The following is a 22,570-nucleotide window of genomic DNA, read 5'->3' as shown; positions in this document are numbered from 1 at the left end:
CCTGAGTTAAGAACTGAGGTTAAGGTTGTACTGTGGCATGTACTGAGAGACTTTGTTAGGTCTTTGTCACCCGATAGATAAACTTTTAGGAAGCTTAGCATTTGTTCAGTGGGAATTTTGTAATGTAACTTGTTATAAACAATTTATTAGTATAAAAATATAGTTATGCTTTAGATATTTCTTCTTTCTTTATAATGTCCTTTTGTAAAGGATCTGATAATAGCACAATCTAGAGTGACACATTTTGAAATCCTAAAAAGAACACCATCTTCTTATCTATCTTCTGTTATCGGTGCTGGTTATATCTTGGATTTCCTCCTGCACACAGTCCAGTAATATGAGTTTATCTAAAATCTATTTTGTATCAACTCCTATTTTAAAACTAAAAAATAAAGAATCTACTGCTTTCTTGACTGTTCCAGCAGTTAGTCTTATTTCTGAGAGAAACAGAAAAATGTATTTCAAACAGGTACTTATGATTTTAATCTTCAGCTACTGTATTTGAATCCTTATTTGCTTTTCATTATATTATTTTCATGAATTTGTCAGGTAGTCTGCTGTTGCTTTTTGAATTAGTGGGGCACGATTCTCGTGCTCTTACTTTCTGCAATTTCTTTAATGTTTTTGTCAGGATTTAATGTCAAAAATCATGATAGTTCTGTCTGTAACTTCAGAGCTGAGGAAAACACACAATACATGTATAAATAGCTCCCTATATTTATCTTATTCAGAAATGCTTATTTCTTCCTTTAGAAGTAAAGCAAACAACTAAGTTTGAATAATCTTACTCAGATGAGAGTTCTGTAAAAAATAGATGCATATTATAAGCATTGGTTTCTTCAGTAGAAAAAAAGAAAAAAATAAGTTTGCTTCGTTTATATTCCACAAGAAAACAGAGAATTTGATACGTTACATTGGTAAAATGTGGTTGTCTTCATTAGATTTGTTATTATCCCTTATTTTAAACGAGTTGCTCATTTTCATCATTTTTTGTGGAATTTCCACTAGTGGCCCATTTAACGACCAGCCTTTGTTTACTTTCAGAGCCCTGGGTTGTTTTTTTATTTTTTTTGCTTCCAACTTTTTTTTTTTTTTCCTGACAATCTGTGTTTATAGAGATAACGTGATCTTGGCAAAGCTTGTAGTGCTGTATCTTTGCAAAAGCTGGCTGGTATTTCAGATAGGGAACAAGTGGAGGACTCTCAGGCCACTGATGATTAAAGAGGCATTAAGTAAACTATCATGCAAGTACATTTTCCTGAATTATAAAGATAAAATGTCAGTGTTGTTATCATAAATGATTCAACATTATAAAGCAATTAAAAGGGTTTAAAAAAAGAACACTCCATTTTTTTTTTTTTTTTAACATGCTAGAACCCTTCTATAAAAGAATAACAGAAAATGCCATGTTTATATGTATAATAATTGAACTCTTAAGTCACTCACTATTTAAGAAGCTTTTGAATGCATTGATACAGGCTTGGGAGTTTTAGCATTAGTTAAACTGCCATTTACAAAAATCAGTTCTTTGCAAGTATTACTTTGGCATTGCCTTGAATGATATTGTTACTTGAATTTCTTAGAGGGTCTTTTTTGTATTTGTTTTTTATCACGTTAAGTAACCAGACCCTAATTCTCTAATAATTCATCTGATCTAGTTTGTGCTCCATGACTGTTTGTAGTGTCATTGAATTCATTTATGATCAAGGATGTTGCAAGTAGGAAAGTGTTGCTGTGGTTTCTTTTTAGTTTTGTTTCCTAGGACAGGTCAAGTCTTCAGTAGGTTTTTACTTGCTAGTGCAATACTATAGAAAAATTAAAAACAAATATATAGCATCTTATACAGATTGTGATTAAATTGATTGGGATTAAATTTTCTGAAATAAGTCAGACTTAAATGCCTGTAAATAAAATCAACATTTCAAGTTAGTGGAGCTTATATATAAAGGCTTAGGTTTGTTTTGTTTAAGTAATTTAAAGCATATTTTAAAAAAGAAGTAATGCATCCAAACAAAAGAAAAAAAAACAAAAAACACCCACTCACACTTTAAGGAATTTGTACATGAAATTTGCATCAGGTCTTGTCTGTTTGTATGTAATTTCTAAACTGAAGCAATTAAGGGAAGCTATAAAAGCAGGGTGGGCTGAAGACTAGGGTGCAAAGGAGACAGTGGAATCTATACCTTTTGGCTGTCTGTAGAGATTGCTGATTCACTCTGACTTAAATGTTATCTTGTTTACTTTCTGACAGTTCCCTTGGCAAAGAGCTAATTCGGTAAAATGCACATTTTCAGATTCTCTTCTACTGTTGTAAAAGCTGGGATAGAAGTACAGGGTGACTTCATTCACCTTGATATTTCAAACTGTTGGCAATTATCTCTGTTTTACTTGTCTTCTTGCGCTCGACCCCCTAGTTTTTACTGAAAAATGTTAGAGAAGTTGAGGTCAGTTGTATTCTTCAAGCAGTATATTATGCAATGTTCTTGTCCAAGTCAACTTTACACTTTGCTTGGTCCAGTTGTGAAAGCTGGAAGAAAAAAGAAACCAAAAATCACAGAATTGAGGACAGCTGAAGGGGTATCTTATAAAAATAATTCAGTGAAAAACATGGTTCATGTATTTATTTTCTCTTTTTGTAGGCAGAAAAGCTGACTGAGGTTGTGATGATATTTTCCATGATGTTCTACCCTGTATGGTGAAGTGTGAAGGTATGCCATTATTGTCTATATGTTAGAGGGTTAGAAGTGTGACAGAAAAGTAGTCTGTTATGACATCCTGACTGTTGAAACTGCAGACACTTATTTGTCTTGGACAGTACAGCAAGGAGGTATAGCAATACAATTCTTTGCAGTGGTTTCTCACTGCATGTAAGGAGACTAAAAATCTCCTTAATTATTTTTGGAGTTGGTTAACACTTCTTAAATTGTTCTGATGCTTGGTCAGTGGTTGGTATCTGTCTCTGGTTCATTTTCTTCCCCTATTTTTTTCATATGCTTATAAATTCAAGTTGTGTTAGAGGAGATTAAACCTCAGAAGGAAAGTGTTTTGAGTCATCTTGAGGGAGTAAGGTCTAAAAAGCTTGTTTTGTCACCTTTCATCTTTGCTTTCTGTTACTTCCTTCTTCTTCATACCTCCTCCCACTTATAAGACTGAACCTATGAGAGTTTTGTGGTGTTACTTCTGCTCCTCCTTCCCAGGAAGAAAACTAGCTTCTGAACTCGCATGAATTTCTGCACACTATGTAAACATGTATGACAGTTTCTTCAGAGGCAGTAGTTGTACTAACATCTAAGGAGGGAAGTTGCCAAACTGGGGAAGTGAGATAAGAGGACAAGAAAAGGGAGATAGCAGAATTCACAAGGAATGCCCCAAAGACTTCAACTTTTTAAAATCCTGTTCTTGGAACAGCTTGCTGAACCGCTACAAACTGGGCAGTTTGTCCTAGTTCTCAATGGTAGCAGGAAAGAGTTGACTAATTTTCCTCACAGAAATGTTTGCCATGAGATCCCTTCATCTTCCGTGAAGGAAGAGAACGCTGTGTGTTCTACCCGGATATAACTATGTGATGAAGGATTTGTGCTGTTGTTTGCCCAGAAGATATCATTTGCGTAGGCTTGAAGCTTCACAGCAGTCCTGTTGCTGGAGGGGATAAGGAAGTTGGCTCAGATTTAAGTGCTCTTCAGAAGCTATGGCAAGTGATGGATCATGACTGTTCCATTTCCTCTGCAGTTAAGCTCTTGAGAGCAGACATCTGCTGAGAAATCTCTGCCTCCCAAAGGAAAAGGACAGGTGTTTGAAGGCTGAGAGAAGAGGGACAGTTTTTGAGGCTTTCAATTGTGGATACAGGGGCTGTTTTCTGCTGTGTCACTCGCACTGCAATGTGAAATGCATATGGCTTTTAGTAGTTTAGTGTCACTTGCTTGGTTCTTGACAGCATCTGCTAAACTGGCATTTGTTTTGTAATTATTGACGTTGTTCTTTGGCAACACAGAACTGTACAAACAATTGTTGGTTCATGTTTTGACAAATCCTTCTTCAGTTGTAGCACAGGGAATTGTATTTTTTGAAAAGGTTAACTTGATTTCTTCAAAACTGTCTTCCAGCATCACTTCCCCACTATTTGATATGACCAGTGTAGGATCTCTTAATGTTTAAGAAATCCAAGCAGTTAGAAACATGACTTTGTTGCTGCTGCGTTGCACTTTTTGTTTTCCTTTGTGCTTTCAATACTTATTTTAACTCATGAATGTAGCTATAACTGTCACCTGTGTACTCTGGATTGGCAGGTTTTTCCCCTAAACATTGTTTATGACAGAAATGCCTTTTAAGAGAAAAATACCGCTTTCTGTTTCTAGTGGTGAATCAGAATATTTTTTCCACTTTGGAATGTGATTTTTTTTTTTTTTTTTAACCTTTATTGCTTTTTAGTTCATTGGTAATTTATTAGTATTTGTTTTTACTCATAAGCCAGTACTTTGATGTAGGAAAGTGGTTCAACATTTTCTGCAACCAAAAGCCACCAGGTAGAATGAAACTACCAGTCAGCAACCTTCAAAAATACTATTTACCTTGATTTAATTTGCCCCAGATATACAGGAACATCAGCTTTTTTTTTTTAATATATTTTTGAAATAAATTACAGAAATAATTAGCGAGTATCTGTCCTGTACTAATTAAGCCTTATTTCACGGTCTGATATAGTAAATAGAATTCCGCTTTCAATATTGCTTATGAAACATAAAATCCAGCACGATGTGGTGTAGTTATGGAAATACACTTAGTCTCCACAGCTAGCAGACTGTTTATAAGAGAAAAAAACTCACATTGAAGATGTTCTTGAGATCTCTTTTGTATCCACTTCAGTTTCAAGCAAGGGCATACAGATTGACCTGCTGTATAGTGTCCTGGTTTTGCTGTTGTCATTCTTCATTGCATCATTTCATAAGAATTTGAGAGATGTATTAGGGAAATGAATGTTTTTTTTATGTACCTTGTGTGAGAGGTCTGTCTGACCTACTGTGTTTACTCATCCCACGTCCTCTGTGCATATAAGGCTGTGCAGATGATGGTGGCTCTGATGGACTAAGGAATCTCAAATGTCATGTCTTGGGAAATATTATTTGCCAGAACAGTTGGGCAACTATTTGAATTGCTTGGAAATTTTCTGATGAAATAATCTTTTGCTGAAGTTTATCAACATGGTGAAATTTAAATGATTTGCAGACACAAACCAGCTTTTGCCAGAGTTCTGATGGAACCCAACCAGAGCTGTTGTCTGTGGGTAACCTTTGATTTGATCGCTTTTTTTTTTTTTTTTTTGGCAGCTCACCTACAAAGATTACTATGATGGCCAGGCTTCTGTAATGTATTTTTCATTTGCTTTTTAGACAACATTTCTTGGCAGCTTTCTTCCTGAGAACAGCTAGAGTAACGGCTTCTTTCAGTTGTGGATAACATAGAAATCCCAATTTTTGTTTCTAATCAAAGCAACAGACTAAAAGTCTCACACTAGCAGCTTCTGTCCAGTTAGCCCCTGTGTCGTGCAGGCAGATCAGACCAGGATCATTACTCTTTCCTTGTGCAAGAGTTTGTGGACTCTTGCTGAATTGCTGATACAAGTCAGTGGTTTACCAAGGGAAAACTGTAAGCAAATGTTATCTTTGTTTCTCCAGGTTATTTTACCACATGTTTTGTTGTTGATATGTTACAGATCTGTCATCTTCGTTCTGCATCTGCTTTTTACCATTTGTGTTCAAATTTCTGATATATTAAAAATCATTATGTGATATTAACATAGCTGATGAAATAGGAAAAATTCCTTTGGAATAATCTAAATTTAGCAGTTGTTTCTTGTATGAACCATTGCTTTTCTTGTGTCTATGTATTTAACTTGCACAGGGCAAAAAGTGGAGCATGTGAACAAGAGGCAGTGGTAACTGAAGGTATATTACTTCTCTACAGAATGCCTTTAAATATGCTTAAGGGAAGACATTTAGATTTTTGTGAAAGCTGCTTTTGAAGTCAGAACATGTTACCTGGAAAAGGACAGCAGAGTTCTCTAAGTGCAGAGTATGATACAATTAAAGTGTGGATTAACTGTCTGATTAAATTGGCTTCTGTAGTTTAAGCAGTGGAGAAGTTTCTCAGATTCTTGAGACTGCTAAAGTATTTTTGTTGCTGAGTACTGTGAGTTTGATAAAGTTAGTGAGAAGAATGATTTCTTGTGAGTATATGTGGTGGAAACTGGATCTGTTGTAGTGATTTTTCCTTTTTGATGAAATACCAGGTGCTGTTCAACCGCGTTTTGTCTGAGCAAAACCATAATAATCTTTTGTTGATCCTTTAAGGAGTAGCAGTACCACTGCATGCACCAATATTTTGATGATAAGTTTAAATACTTGTTAGAGAAATGTATACATTTGAGTCCTTTAACTTAATATGTTTTTCTGTCCAAAGAAAAAGAGCAGCCAACAAAGCAAATCATATCAAGGTTACTGCATGTTACATGCACAAAATGAATACTGTTACATTTTCAAGATTTAAAGTTTTCGCGGATGCATGCTATGAGCAGGTTTATTTGTGCTCCATCTGCTTGTATAACCAAATCGAATTGTGAAGATATTCTGAGTATAAATATTAAGTATAATAAACATAAACAAAGAGGCTATCAAAGCAGTCTGAAGTTGGGAACTGACAGACTTTTCATCTTACTCTCATCTTATATAAATAAGTAAAATTTCATTTAATGTTCTTGTAACAAGATCTATAATAGTCATTAGAATTATTAATTATGTTAGAGCTTTGTGAGACATTTCTGTGCTCATACCTATCCTGTGACAACCTACTTACCATCAATTGAGAAGGTTCTCATAGTTGCTGTTCATGATATTCTTTCAAGTTTCTTGAAAGAAGTATGTGTGTATAAGGTGAAAAATGTGTGTTTCTGGTATTTTCAAGCTTAAAGATGATGTCCTACTTACTGACTATAAACTAATAGTGTTGTTGGGAGGTATCTAAGACCTTATTTAGAAATGTAAAAAAAATAGAAAATGCTATTTTTTATATTTCTCCTCACTTGCTTATGGATTGAGTATTCAAGTTGCTTAGTAGCAGACACAACAAGCATTAATTGCAATTATAGGAATTCTAAAAGCTTACTGAGAAGGGCCTATTTCAGCTTGCAGAATCTCCACTGCATCTGTACTGTGTTCTTTGCAAATCACAGCAGCAGGGAGATGGTGGACATACTTAACTGTTTCATTAGATTCTAGACTTTGTTTTGCAACTGGGAATTTAACTGTCAGAAATGTGGTCTGGTGTAAACGTGAACAAACTGGAGGAAATGAGAGAGCTGGATTTTAGGCAAGATGGTGCACTGTCAGGTCAGTCCAAACTGTAATATGGATGGCATTCTTTGAAAGTCTGCTGCTAAAAGAACAAGCTATGTTATACAAGACTTACTCAGCCTGAAAAGTGTATAAATGAAGTACATAATTTTGTATGGCCTTGATGAAGATCTTATAAATAGATATGTCTGTAGGCAGGAGGAACAGAGGTTGACCAAAGGAGGGAGATGTTACAATAGCCATAATGAGCATATTCAGTGTTGACAATTTTGACAGTGCTGACGGTGTTTTTGTCCAGAGCTGTGAGCTGTTCTATCTTACGCAGTCATTTTTCTGTTTGTTAAGTGAAGTATTATAGACTTCATGTTTGGCTGCTTTACCCAATTGTTGTGCTTGAAGTGCAAACTGTGATGTTACTGAGCTTGTCGAAGTATTGTAACCCTTGTTCTAATGGGCACTGCTATAGCCAGAGTGGAAGTGAGTTGCATCATTAACTCAACGTGGTTTGTATCATCAGTTCATTGCCGACTGCCTCATATAACTTAAAATATTGTGCAGTTGATCTGGAGTTTTGGGGTAAAGTTCACAACCCATTACAGTCAGGTAAATCTCCATGTGGTTTTCCTCACTCGAAAGCCAGACTGGGAGTAACAAGCATGAAACAGTAGTCTCAGAGCAGAAGGTAATTTAGAATTACCCAGCACTGCCCAGAGGTCTGCAGCCTGCATGAGCAGGTTATGGTTGTGTGCTCTGTTGGAACTGGTGCCATCAGATTAAAATCCAAGGAGCATATGCTCCAAAGGTGAATGATATGCTGCTCTGCCCCTGAGCAATTTATTCCATGCCTTAACACAGGTCTGGAAAACTTGAATTAACTCTAGAGGACTTTGTATCGGATACTACTTGGAAGACCAGACAGCATTTTAAGGAGCATCCTTGAAGGTGCACAGAAAATATGCAGCTGTCCGAACAAGGTGTAACTGCTTATCTCTAAAGCAAGATTCACAACAGAAGAAACACTGTTCTCACAAGTCTGATTTATGTGGAGACAGAAGCTCACTTTGCAGCTGTGTTAGGTGAGTTCCATTTTTCAGGGCCATGGATGGTAAACCTGGTAGAAGTAGCAGGTGGTGCTGAGGAATTTAATTTCCTTTTTTTTTCCTTCTGCCCAAGACTTGTCTGAAAAGTCATCAAATCTAAACTCTGCAGTGTTCTCTGAGTTTCATCCATTTTCAATTATCCACTATCGTGTTTTTTTTTTTTCTCTTCTAGTCAGCTTTAAAATGTGCTTTTGTTTCTCTCTTCTTCAGCCTTTTCTTGTGGTTGAAGCATCACAGCAGGGTATTTCCATTTTTTTCACTGATGGATAGAGCTACTGTTTTGCTTAAATGCTTTCAAATGGTGTTTATTACAACCACAGAAATATGCAAAGAGAATGAAAGTAGGCATGCCCTTGTCCTTCCTCCTGCAAGACATTTGGTACTAACTTCCACACAGATTATAAGGAGAGGGTGTTATCAGTTTTTAGCTAGAATTGTTTTAGCAAAATGGAGTGTTACAACCTTAAGTGAATGTGCCATGTCATTTTTTTATTCGTTTCATTTCTCTTCTAATGCCATCAAAAGTTCTCTTAAACCAATTTATCTACAAAAAAGAAAAAACACAGTGTAAGAAAAAAACAGGAATTAAGAAACAAGAAACAAGCTAGGAATTAAGAAACAAGTGTACATTTAGTGTACCAGCTTATTGTTAGCAGTAAGGATCAAGGTCTAACAAACCAAAAATATGGTTTTGAAAAGTTCTTCATGAAGAAGACAATAGGAATTCAGGCAAATGAAAAAGGAATGAATCACACTATCTGAAACTCAACACCTGAGTTCTTAAGTAATGATACATTTGCTCAGGGCCGTTAACTTTTTTAATATTTAGTATGTTTCTATTGCAGATACATTATGTTCTACCATTGCCTGTGTGCCTGCTTTGTCTGACCTCCTGTGGATACCAACAGCAAGTGGGTGACTTTTGTTGTGTTCATTTAAAAGGTTTCATTATTCTTATGTTTTACACAGAGCTTTTTCAAGTGATAAAAGGTAGTTAACAGAAGATTTACCTGTAGTGGGAGAATGCCATTCTTAAAAATAAATAAATAAATAAAAGCAAGCTGGAAGGGGAGAGTGATTATTTTCAAGAGAAGAGTTTGGACTAAACAAAAAAAAAAAAAAAAAAAAAAAAAAAAAAAAAATGCAGCCTATAACTAGAAATGGTCTGTAAGAAGAAAATTTTAATAAACTAGGCTGCGAATGCTGAATACTATTAAATCGTGAAGGGCTTTTTATGCCCTCTGCATTTTAATGTATTTTCCTACATTGTGGTTATTTTCAATCTGTTAATTAATTCTCCTTTCTAGTTAAAGTTATATTGTTATTTTAAATAAGTGCAGGACAGCATGGAAGGTAGAATCAATCCTTCGGTGCATTGGAGTTGCAGGCAGAAACAGAAAAGTGAAACATGTTGCATGGTAAATGCTGGTGGTTGTTAGAGCAGCATGAGTAATAATTAATCCTTTAAAAATTCAATCTTCATATATGATCAATATTAGAAATATCAAAATAACCCTATTGGATCAAATTCATTGTTCCTTAGTTCCAGAATCAGATCTCTTACAGATAGCTGCTTTGATCACCAAATCAAAACATATTCATAGAAGATTTTGTTATTTATGCTAATGGCAAAAATGTTTATAAGTGAACTGGTAATTTTTACTTTCACTGAGTTCTGGTTGCATGTTGAATATCAACTTTCAGATATATATGGGCCTTGTACCTTGCATCTGTTTGGGCAACAAATACCTGTGTGGGTTCTGTGAGTAACTTACCTACAGATAAGTAGGTATTCTGAGTATATTAAATCTTCAATGCGATGGTTATTTTCTTCAACAGAACATGAATTTCTGGATGGCTTAATAGACATGCACATTTACTCCCTTCATTGAGCATTGTTTGCCTGATTGTGGTCTTTGCAGCTGAAAGACCTTCATGGCAACATATGACTGAGGCCCAGGGGCCCACAGCCCAAATTCACTTGTACTTAGAAATGCAGATTTATGATTCTATGATATATTAGCTCTGTGTTGCTTCAGTTTGGAAATTGAAATGATGTATTTTTCTATTGATTGTGTCATGATCTTCTTGTTGGGTACTTTATTTTTTGCTTTGTTTTGCTGGCTTTCTGTTTGTATTTACCATCAAGTTAGCATAGTTCTGTCCTCTTCTATATGTAAATTGAGTATTTTTATTTGTTACATAGATCATGAAATGAATACTTTATTTCTTTGAGGTGTTAAGCCTTTTTCCTGCTGGCTTAGCTATTGTGATCTTTTTTTCAGTAGAGCAGGTCATTTTTAACCCATATAAATGTAAAACCACATAAATCATATAGTCAACTTTTCCTTAATAACTGTAGTTTTGAGAGGGGGAAAAAATTAAAGTAACTCTCCAAACAGGTATTTTATGATAAAGCAGTATATGTAGGTTTATCCAAAAGTAATGCTTATTTATTTTGGTGGAAACTACAACAAATATCAAGAGAACAATAATGCTATTTGTCAGAGAATATTCTCAGCTAAAAACACTATTTTTTTACATAGTTATCACCATGATCTATACATTTTTGCTAGCCATAAACAAGAGCCTGAATTCCAAGCGTGTGAAGATCTCCATGGCAGTCTGGAACATGGCTTGTCTTTGCCACTGCTACAGTGCACCACTCCACTGCCTTACTGTGCTCATATCCACTGTTTGATCTCCATAAACATTCAACAAACATCAATGAATGTCAGTGGGAACAATTTTTTCCATATAGGGGAATTCAGTGACACATCTTTGCTTCATACACATGGCTATGTCAGATGCTGTTTTGTCAAACTGCCCCTCTGCTGCCATGTGTTGTATAACAACAAAATGTTAAGGGAATTTTGGTGAGAAGGTTCAAATGCTTTGCTACTAACATCTCCCTTCAATGTCATAGGCCAACATAAGATAATAAGAGGCATTACTTTCAGAGCAGACCATGTAAAATAGGAAGCATTACTTGCAGAGTAGCCCTCATAGTTTTCATAACAGCAAGCTTTGTAGATTATGGCCAGTATGGGTACATCTTGAGACTGGTGTTCAACATCTTTATTAACAGATGTGAGACTGTGAGGTTGAGTGTATGCTCAGCAAGTTTGTTGATAACACTGAGTGGTGCAGTCACTACAATAGAAGAGAAGGATATCATCCAGAGGCACCTGGACAGGCTTGAAAAGTGAGCCCATGAGAACTAATGAGGCTCAGTAAGGTCAAAAGCAAGGTGTTGCACTTGGACTGAGACAATCCTAGATATGAATATAGAGAGAATAAGAGAAGAAGTCATTGACGTCAGCCATCCAGAGAAGGACTAGGGATTCTGTTTGATGAAAAGCTGGACCTGAGCCAGCAGTATAGCAGTAGAATCATAGAATCACAAGGTTGGAAAGGACCTACAAGATACATCTAGTCCAACTGTCCTCCCACCACCATTGTTGCCACAAGCTACTAAACCATATCTGCTAACTCCTCATCCAGACGCCTCTTGAACACTGCCAGGGATAGCAACTCCACCACCTCCCTGGGCAGCCATTCCAGTGCCTGACCACTCTCTGAGAGAAAAAGTTTTTCCTTGTATCTTATCTAAACGTCCTTTGGTACAACTTGTGGCCATTTTCTTGGGTTTTGTTTGTTGCCTGAGAGAAGAGGCCAAACCCCTCCTCACCACAACCAATAAGGTCTCCTCTGAGCCACCTCTTCTCCAGACTAAATAAATCCCAGCTTTCTCAGCCGCTCCTTATAGGAGTTGTGCTCCAGACCCCTCACGAGTTTCATTGCCCTTCTCTGGATACATTCCCAGGGTCTTAATGTCATTCTTGTAGTGGGGGGCTCAAATCTGAACACAGACTCAAGGTATGGCCTCACCAGTGCTGAGAGCAGGGGGATGATCACCTCTCTGCTCCTGCTGGCCACACTTTCTAATGCAGGCCAGGATGCTGTTGGCCCTCTTGGCCACCTGGGCACACTGTTGGCTCATGTTCAGCCAAGCATCAAACAACACCCCCGGTCCCTTTCCTCTTCACAGTCATCCAGCCACTCAGCCTGAAGCCTATAGCGCTGCATGGGATTATTGTGGCCAAAGTGCAGGACCTGGCACTTGTCCTTGTTGAATCCCATCCCATTCACCTCAGCCCAATGATCTAACTTATCTAAATCCCTCTGAAGGGCCTCCCTATCCTCAGGCAGATTGACACTACCTTCCATTTTGGTGTCATCTGCAAACTTACTGAGGATACACTCAATCCCTTCATCTAAGTCATCAAGAAAGATATTAAACAAGATGGGCCCCAGTACCGACCCCTGGGGGACACCTCTTGTAACAGGTCACCTGGCTTAACTCCATTAACCACGACTCGTTGGGCACAGCCCTCTACCCAGTTCCTTACCCAAAAAGGTATACCTGTCCAGACCACAGGCAGCCAGTTTCCCTTGTCAAAAACTTTGCTGTCAAAGGCTTTGCTGAAATTTAGGTAGACTACATCGACAGCCTTTCCTTCATCTACCAGTCTGCTCACCCAGTCATAGAAGGAGATGAGGTTGGTCAAGCATGGCTTGCCGTTCATGAACCCGTGCTGGGTTGGTCTGATCCCCTGGAATCCACGCATGTGCTGTGTGATCTCACCCAAGATGATTTGCTCTGTAGCTTTCCCTAGTACCGAGGTCAGGCCAATAGGCCTGTGGTTCCCCAGATCCTCCTTACAGCCCTTCTTGTAGATGGGAGCCACATTGGTAAGCTTCCTTCATGCAGCCTGGAAGGCCAGTGGTGTCCTGGACTACATCTGAAGAGTGGTGACCAGGAGAGAGAGGGAGGTGATTGTCCCCCTCTTCTCTACCCTGGTGAGACCCCCACCCTGGAGTACTGTGTAGTAGGTTCTCCAGGCCTGGTCAAGAAGGATATGTAACAGTTAGAGCGTGTCCAGAGAAGTCCCACAAAGATGGTCAGAGGGCTGAAGCACCACACCTATGAAGAAATGTTGAGGGAGTTGTTTCTCTTGGAGAGGAGAAGACTCTGGGAAGACCTCATTGCAATCTTCTAGAAAGGATCTTACAAAGAGATGGGGAACCACCTTTTTACACAGGTGGAAAATGACAGGACAAGGGCAAGGGGAAATGGTTTTAAACTGAAATAGGGGAGATTTCAGTTTGATGTTAGGAAGAAATTTGGAAGAAACCTGTTCCAATGCGAACTTCCAGAGAAGTTGTGGATGTCCCATTCCCGGGGGCGTTGAAGGCCAGGCTTGGTGGGTTCCTGGGCACTCTGGTCAAGTGCTTGGCAACCCTGTCCATGGCAAGGAGTTGGAACTAAATGATGTTTGAGCACCCTTTCAACCAAAGCCATTCTGTGATTCTACAAAATTAAAGAGAAACTCAACTTTTAGTGGACCTTCTAAGCTGTTGTCTTATTCTCAGTAATAAGTGTTTATGTTCCTTGTGTCAGAAGGGTGCTTTTGTTAGATAAAAGTATTGCGAGCAAGACTGTATGCAGTGATTCAGAAAGTACTCTTTGCGTTTCTTTTAGACAAATGTTCTGAACAGAAACAAAAGGAAAACAATGGCCTGTCTTACAATGGCTAATATAGAAGGCACAGCAACTGCCACTGTACACCAGAATGGTGACATCCTTGGGAATACTAGGGCACCCAAGCAGACAGAGCCATTGCTTCAAGTGTACCTTTATTATTCACCTGGGAAGACAGGAGGAGATTATCTTCAATTTCCAGTTGGAGAATACATTGCAGAAGAGATTTGCATTGTTGCCTGCAAAGCATGTGGTAAGTATACATGCTGTGGTTTTTTTGACAGTGTAATTGCACTTGATGCAAGAGAGCTTTTAATAAACCAAAGCTCATCATAATACTGGTGTTTTAACAGAAATGCTAATCTCTTTAATGTTTTTCAACTCATCATTATCAGCAGTGATTAGCGCAAGGCTTCTGTTGCTATCAGAAAGCTTGTGAAGCTGCAATTATAATCTGGTGACCATGTCTACTACATTCATTTGTATTTGTAATATATATGTTTATATATTTATGCAAATATAAGTATGTATAAATGTATAATGCATATTTTTATATTTATTTATATTATTTATTTACTTTAAATGCTTCACTTTACTATGTATTTATTTACTATAAATGAATAACTTTTTAGATGGAAAATGGTATATTAGATTAACATGACCACTATGTCTGTGGCTTTTTTCTTTTGAATCGTTTACAAAGTTAAGTCAGCAAATATGTAATCAACTTTAGAATAAATAAATAAATAATCCTATGTCTAGTTAACAATGCCTTTCAATTGTTACATTTACCCAGACCATATATAGGTGCTGAGACCTATAGTAAAAAAATTTGAATGTGTTTTGTGCGAGGATTTTTCCTTTCATTGCAGTAACAGCTTGAATCTCTGAATTTGGGCAATTTGGATACAAAAAAAAATTAATCTCAAAGTCCAGATACTAAAGAGACTTTATTATGCACATGTGTGCACCTGCACACAGTGTCTCTGTCTCTTTTTGGGACTGTCCAGCGTACAAGACTTTGTCTTTTAGTTTTCCAAATGCCACATTTCAGGTGCAAATGACTTTAAAAGAAGCGATCATAATTTCAGGTATTTGTTTTCCAATGAATCACAAACGTGTACCCACTTTGGAAACATCTCCTTAGTGACTTATCGATTATTGTGAATTCTGTAGTAAGAGAACATTACTTAGCATTGTTGCCAGTGTTTTTGGTGGGTGTTTTTGGACTTTTCTTTTAATACTAACATGGCTGTAATACCCTCAAGTACAGTATTTAATAAGTATGTAAGGCTAGTTGGCATAGGGGAGGAGGTTCTTCAGTTTTTGAATGCTGAAGTGGTGAATTTTTTACAGTAGATTATATTTGTTCCCATAAAACCTTTAACTGCTACTGCAGTGAAGGACCAGTGCTGAGGGGATTAACTAGAGAATGATTTCAATAGAAAGTGGAGGAATAAAATGTTCTTTAAGTTTAATCTTCTCATATCAACTTGCCAGAATATTAAAGTAATAAGGTCTTGTGTATGTCAAACTTAGTATGTTTGATGTATGTCTATGTTAGAATAGCATAGTCTTTGAAGGAATATATTGTGTGATCAGCTGGGATGACATCAGGTACTTTCTTTTTCTTACTATTTATTTGACTAGGTTATTTTTGTCATAGAGAGAACGTCATAAATTCTTCTAACTCATCTAACAAATCAGTTATTTAAAACTCAGCTTCCAGAAAACCAGGCAACTTACTTCTGTTATTTCTTGTCTACTTTTTATTTCCATTTTCTCTTCTCTAATTTAAATTCACCTTTTTTCAGTTTTCAAATGTTCGTTTAGAGTCATGGTTTTTTCCATCCTTTCCCCGTCACCACTGCTAGAGAGACACTTACATTACCATCATTATATTATTTTTAGATCATTTTTAATGAAGATTTTTGATGGATTTCAATAGTTTGTATGTCTTAACTATTTCCATTTTTTACTGTCTTCTGCACCATCTCCAATTTCCCATGAATATGTGCAGACCAGGTCGTGTACAATATTCTTCTCGTCCATGTCACAAACATGCAAGATATAATTCCTGCTAACCTAGGAATCCAATTGGTTGTATTTCCCATGACATTATCTAAAGACTTCATGTTTCTTGTTTTCTCAGACGCCACCAGTCTTTCTCAAGGCTTCTAGCTTCCATTTTGTAGGTTTGACTGGTTTCTAGCTCCCAGATGTATTCTTCTATAACTGACTATTTTAGGAAGTAATTTTGTATAAACAGAATTCCTTACTGAGTGGGTTTTATCTTTTTAGCTATTGTTACATCACTCTCTATCAGTTTGCAATTCATATTTGTAGTGGTGTTGTAACTGCTTCTATAAATGAAATATTTTGTTATCTTGAGCCTTCATCCTTTTAAAGCTAAGATGGAGAAAGTCGTCTGAAGAGTGATTTCTGCGTGACAGCTACCATGGCAGTATTTTGCTGCCAGATTGTCAGAGGAATTTTTAACTTCATTACCTTCTGAATTGGTGTGAAGACTGAAATGTTTTTTGTATGTAGGGCTTCTTTTTCTTTTTCATAATAGTTATCAGTTCTTAAATTACAAACTATCACTTCTAATCATTTTCACTTTTTTTTTTTTTTTTTTCAATGAGATTTTATGCTTGTAGGTCTGCATAGCATACATACTCCAAGAATGCTTAAACTGGCAAGAATTTTCAGGAATTTTCTATGAATCAATATACTTGATAAAGAAGAGAGTAGTTTAGGTAGTAGGAATGTCTGAGATGCAATAAATTTGGAAAATATTGAAGAACTTTCTCTATGATTTGAGTAATTGCTAGATCCCTTGATGGCAGACCTGGTTACATCAAAGTATGAATGCTGCTTGTGGCTAGCAGTCTTGTGTACCTTTTAGACAAGTTAAACAATTGAAGGTTTTCCTATCTCAGCTGGCTTGGCTTCAAATCTGCTGAATATGGTGTATATTAGCTCTATAAATTTTCATCTGTATAAATATTCTGTAGTTGAGTGCCAGTTCAAGACATTCATGTAGTGGCTAGGTTTTTCCTCTTTTTATTAAAGACAAACATACAAAAAAGCAGCATTCAATTTTGGGAAAAATGTAGTTAATACAAACCTTCTTGTATGTTGTTTGGATTTTGATATTAAAAACTGTCAGAACACAAAACTGACAAATTTTCTAACCAGAACTGTTGACTTTAAGGTTAAATCAATGAGTTGTTTTCAGCAATCAGCCTTACCTATGTCATCTGCCCTGTAAGATGACTCTAAAATAGTTGCAACAAAATGAAGGGAAGCCTTAACCAAAGAAAGGAAATGATATTAGAACAAGTAACTATCAAAATGAGTTACAAAAAATTATTCTAGAGGTTATAGCATCATTGCATTAGATTCATTTTCTAAATTCGGTATCTGAGATCTGTTTTTGCTAATGACCATCTTAAATCCTTTCCCTTTCTCTTCTCCTTCAAATTAATCTAAAATGAAATTATACTTTTAAATAGTTTTTAGTATTTATATTTTTTACTAAAAAAAAAAAAAAGCATAATCAGTGTAGATGTGGAACTATGAAAGCACAGTGAGGAAAGGGAGGAGCTCTATAAAAATGTTTTTGCTGTGGTTTTTTTTTAGGCTTGAGGTAGAAGTTTGAGGATTAAAACTATGCTGTGTTAAAGACTTTCATGATGTTACTTGACAAATGGTATAGGGTGCTGTGGCTTTTTTGTTTAGTCTTGTCTACTAAACAAAATACTTGCCAAGAGACAGCTCTGGTTTTGTTTGCTGTAGTCCAGACAATCTGCTTAATAGCCTTGCTAGGCATGAAAAGTGGAGAGTAATTCTACTTTATTATGTCTGAGTCACTGTTGCCTCTTCTAACTATTCTTTGTTTTATTTGCTAATGTGATTAGTGAAGTGTAGAAAACCAGTGGAGGTTTTTAATACCTCTTTGAACAGCTTTTCTGATTTTACTTGTATTGAAAATGATTTCTCAGAAATTTTCACTACTGGTTAATTGTCTAGGTTTCATGGGAAGGCTTAGACGCACAGACACCCTTTCCCTCCTCCCACTCTTCCCCATCCTTTTTGGTTTTCATTGTTTCTGTAGAAAACACTTAAGTCCTCCTAGTGCTAGTTGTTTGAAATATCCCTGCAATTACTAGTGCTGCCAAAGTTTACAAGAAAAAGGAAGTGTTTGAACTTTGCTTTCATCAGACCTTAATGGACAACTTTCAAGACCCTAATAAATGGGTTTTCTCTAAATGCGTAATGGTAGAAAATTTTTCAATTTTTCAAAACTGGCAACATTTTGATGCTGATGCTAATATATATAATTTCCCTCTCCTCCACGTTTTCTTTCCTCCTTAGGAATTAAGAGGTTTAACACCCTTTCTTGATGAACACATGATCTATATGTCCCCAAGCACTAGCAGTGAAAGATACCAACTACAATATGAAATTACAAATGACTAAGTATGAAGGATGGATGAGTGCTTAAATTACTTCCTAAGCATAGGAGGGAAGCAAAGGTGGATTTCTTTTTGTTTTGTTAATGACTGTATTTCACCTTGTAGGGAGAATTTCAAAGTCCTATTCCTCACTTAAGAAATCAATTTCTGTTGTGAATGGCAGTGATGTGATCTGGGTTGAAGTATTGAAGTGTTGTGTGTAAATGTGTATGTTTCTCTTTATTTTTATTTGTTTTTTTTTTCTGTAATGTACTTGGTGAAACATAATACCTTAGCATTTGAGTTTAAAAATTACTTGGAATTGTTCAGTGAACTTATTTCAGATTTTAACGGGGTAATATCTTAATGAGACTACATAAATATTCAACACTGTCTTCAGTGGTGTCTGGCATCTGGCTAGAATCTCAAATAGGTTAGTAATTTACTTGCATTATACTGTAAAATATTCTGTGATAATTTGGTATGCATACGCCACACAGGCTCAGAACTAAAGTCAGTTATTGTTGCTTTGAAGACTGGTAGTCTGTAATATGAACTGATCTGATTTCACAACTGAATTCAGTTGCATAGGATTAGTGTTAGGACAGACTTGTTCTTAACTCCAGAAAAAAATGTAATTAGTTGTTTTTTGTTTTTTGTTTTTTGTTTTTTTAAAATCTAAGATCAAATATTTCTTACTGTACCATGAATTTGCTACATCCTGATTTACACTCAGTCCCTCATTTGTTAATCTGTTCAGAGTTATTCTTGTGGGATTTTTTTTTTTTGTTTTCATTCCTCTTTGGTTACTTCACATAGTTCCTTCTGTTTTCTTCCATTGAAAATCACTTGTTAGTATCTGTAGACCTGGCACGTTTTGGTGAGCTATTTCAGATTATTAGCTTGTAGATTTCAACAGCTTAATCTGACAGCTACACAAGAGCGCTTGCTCTTAGCCTTGTTGCTGGCTCCTTGCCCACAACATACTCAATTTATAAGAAGTTTAAGCTTGTTCTTAAGGAGAGAATTACTTTTTGTTCTATGTGCTTACGCAGTTTTATACCTAGAGTTGATTCGTTTGTTTCTAAATGATTAAATGTGCTTTAGATTTGATGACAGGGGCCTACCTCCTTCAATAATTACCTGCACTTAGACATTGTTACGAACCTCTAGCTGGGAACTGTGGGAGCAAACTCCCCCAGCCACTGTAAGGGCAGAGCAAGTCTGAGGTCAGCTCATGAGTCTGAGTGTGTGCAAGTCCATGGGGCCAGACAACATGTATCACAGGGTTTTGAGGGAGCTGGCTGATGTAGTTGTTGAGATGCTCTCCATCATATTTCATAAGTCATGGCTGACAGGCAAAATCCCTGGGGACTGGAAAAAGAGAAACATCACTCCCATTTTCAGGAGAGGAAGGAGGTGTCAGGGAACTACAAGCTGGCGGACCTCACCTCTGTGCCTGGGAAGATCATGTAACAGATCTTCATAAAAGACATGTTAAGGCATGTGATGGATGAGTAGATGATCCGAAACAGGCAGCATGGCTTCACCAAGGGCAGAGTTGTGCCTGGCTACTCTGATAGCCTTCTGTGATGGAGCAGCAGTATCAGTGGACAAAGAGAGGGCAACTGATGTCACCTGCCTGGAGTTGTGCAAGGCCTTTGACATGATCCTGCACCACATCCTTATCTCGAAACTGGAAAGATAAAGATTTAAAGGGTGGGCTTTTCAGTGGATAAGGGATTGGTTGGAATTTTGCATCCAGAAGGTTGTGATCAGTGGTTGTGTGTCCAAGTGGAGGCTGGTAATAAGTAGTGTCCTACAGGGGTCAATCTTGGGACCAGTACTCCCTGTCAGTGAGACAAATGATAGGATTGAATGCACCCTCAGCAAGTTTGTTGATGTCACCAAGCTGAGTGGTGTGACTGACAGAGCAAAAGGAAGGAAGGCCATCTAGAGGAACCTAGATAAACTTGAAAGGTGGGCCCTGGTGGACCTAATGAGATTCAACAAAATAAAGTGGAAGGCTTTGCACTTGAGTGAAGGTAATCCCAGATATGTATACAAACCAGAAGAAGAACTCCTTGGGAGTAGCATTGCTGAGAAGGACTTTAGGGATCCTGGTTGATGAAAAACCTAACATGAACCAGGAATGCACACTTGCACTCTGGAAGGCCAATGTTATCCTGGGTTCTATCAGAAGAGGGATGGCCAGCAGGGCAAGGGAAGTGATTGTCCCCCTCTACTCTGCCCTTGTGAGACCCAGACTAGAATACTGCATCTGTAAGTCTGGGCCCTCCAACACAGTGAAGATGTGGAGCTTTTGGAGAGAGTTCAGAGGAGGGCAATGAAGATGTTTCAAGAGCTGTAAACCTCTCCTGTTAAGACTGGCTGAAGAAACTGGGCTTATTCAAAATGGAAAAGAAGAGAAGGCTGCAGGGAGACTTCATTGCAGCCTTCCAATATTTAGAGTTTAAAAAATTAGAAATATGAGGGAAATCAACTTTTTACATGGGTAGATAGCAATAGGACAAGGGAGAATGATTTTAAACTAAGGAAGGGAAGATTTAGATTAGATGTCAGGGGGAAGTTTTTTTTGCTGACGGTGGTGAGGTCCTGGAACATGTTGCCCAGAGAGATTGTGGATGCCCTATTCTTGAAGGTGTTTAGGGCCAGTTTGGATAGGCCCTTGGGCAGTCTGATGTAGTACTTGACCTAGCAGTTGGCAACTGTGCCTGTAACCAGTGTTGGGGCTTTATGGTCCTTGGCATCCCCCTGAACCCAAGTTGTTCTGTGATTCTGTGAAGTCTATAAAAACTTTTTCTTTCTCTTGATTTCTGTGCGAATTTCTGTCATTTCCTTCTAAGTCTTCGGGATGGAATTGATTTTTAGTGTTTTGCCTCTTGTCAGAATTCTTGTGTCTCTTAACATTATTTGCAATTGCAATTGTTCTCACTATCTGTGAGGTATTTAAAATATTTGTGTTTATTTCGTAGAATAGAATCACCAAGGTTGGAAAAGACCTTTAAGACCATCTGGTTCAACTGTCCTTCTACTAGCAATATTTTCCAACTGAACCATGTCCCTTAGTACCACATCTGAATGTTTTTTTGAACACTTCCAGGGATGGTGACTCAACCATATCCCTGAGCAGCCCTTTCCAGCACTTGACCACTTTCAGAGAATAAATGTTTCCTAATATCCAACCTAAACTTCCTTCAGTGCAACTTGAGACAGTTCCTTCCAGTGCTACAGCAAACTGTGTGGGAGAAGACACTGACCCAAACTTGACCAACTGCCTCCCTTCAAGTAGTTGTAGAGAGCTATTGTCTACTTGAGCCTCTTCTTCTGCAGACTGAGCAATCCCAGTTCCTTCAGCCACACCTCATAAGGTTTGTGCTCCAGATCTCTCACCAGCTTCCCTGACCTTCTCTGGGCATGACCCAGGGTCTTGATGTCTTTCTTGTAGTGAGGGCCCCAAAACTGAACACAGTACTTGAGATGTAACCTCACCAGAGCAGAATATTAGGGGATAATCACCTCCCCGGTCCAGCTGACTAACTGGGCATACTGCTGTCTCATGTTCAGCCAACTATTGTAATCCCCAGGTTCATTTCCTTATCTTGACTTTCACCCTACAACTTTTATCCTACTCTCTGATCTGTGCACCTGTATCCCATTATGTCTTGTGAGTTTTTCAGTGGTTGAATTTCTTTCTTTAATACTGCAAAGTCTTGGATATCTAACCTGTTTTCCAAGTCATAACACTGGCATCACACACAACAGTATAGTATATTACAGAACTTTGTTGTCTGTCTTTCAAGGTAGACTGTACCCTGCAGTTAGAAGCCTCAAAGGCAAATTATAATTTTGTGCTTCTGAAGATCTGGTACTTCACAGATTTACACAGTTTAAAAGTAGAATTGATTTTCAGTTCTCACTGAAAGAGTTCTCTGAAAGAGAGCTTTCTGAGGGGAAAAAAATATATCCATTTTTGTACATTTGGTTTTGTTCTTAACTGAGTGTAAATGGCAGGTTCTAGTAATGATGGGCTCTGATTACTCGTCGATCAGGAATAATGAAATCAATAGCTAGATTCAATTTTTGGAAAAGGTAAGG

The 22,570-nt window shown here is 37.4% G+C and overlaps 1 protein-coding gene across 12 annotated transcripts in view; it reads left to right on the top strand.

Annotated features, from left to right (window-relative positions):
• JAK2 (Janus kinase 2) overlaps positions 1–22,570 on the top strand; it is an 88,967-nt gene that overhangs the window by 22,998 nt on the left and 43,399 nt on the right. For 4 of the 12 annotated variants that reach the window (XM_052700468.1, XM_052700458.1, XM_052700462.1 and 1 more), the window contains 3 exons: positions 2,640–2,708; positions 9,292–9,357; positions 13,992–14,244. In XM_052700468.1, the coding sequence (XP_052556428.1) occupies positions 14,083–14,244 (162 nt within the window). In that variant the 5' untranslated portion in view covers positions 2,640–2,708; positions 9,292–9,357; positions 13,992–14,082. Of the gene's footprint in view, positions 1–450; positions 470–2,319; positions 2,445–2,639; positions 2,709–8,201; positions 8,423–9,291; positions 9,358–13,991; positions 14,245–20,151; positions 20,171–22,570 lie in introns of those variants that run through there. The other 8 variants (XM_052700464.1, XM_052700463.1, XM_052700466.1 and 5 more) reach the window with 7 other exon arrangements.

The sequence above is a fragment of the Tympanuchus pallidicinctus genome, unplaced genomic scaffold, assembly GCF_026119805.1.
Source record: "Tympanuchus pallidicinctus isolate F22 unplaced genomic scaffold, pur_lepc_1.0 scaffold4, whole genome shotgun sequence".
Taxonomy (NCBI): domain Eukaryota; kingdom Metazoa; phylum Chordata; class Aves; order Galliformes; family Phasianidae; genus Tympanuchus; species Tympanuchus pallidicinctus.
Note: the sequence above shows the minus strand (reverse complement) of the source record. Positions and strands in the feature narration are given on the sequence as shown.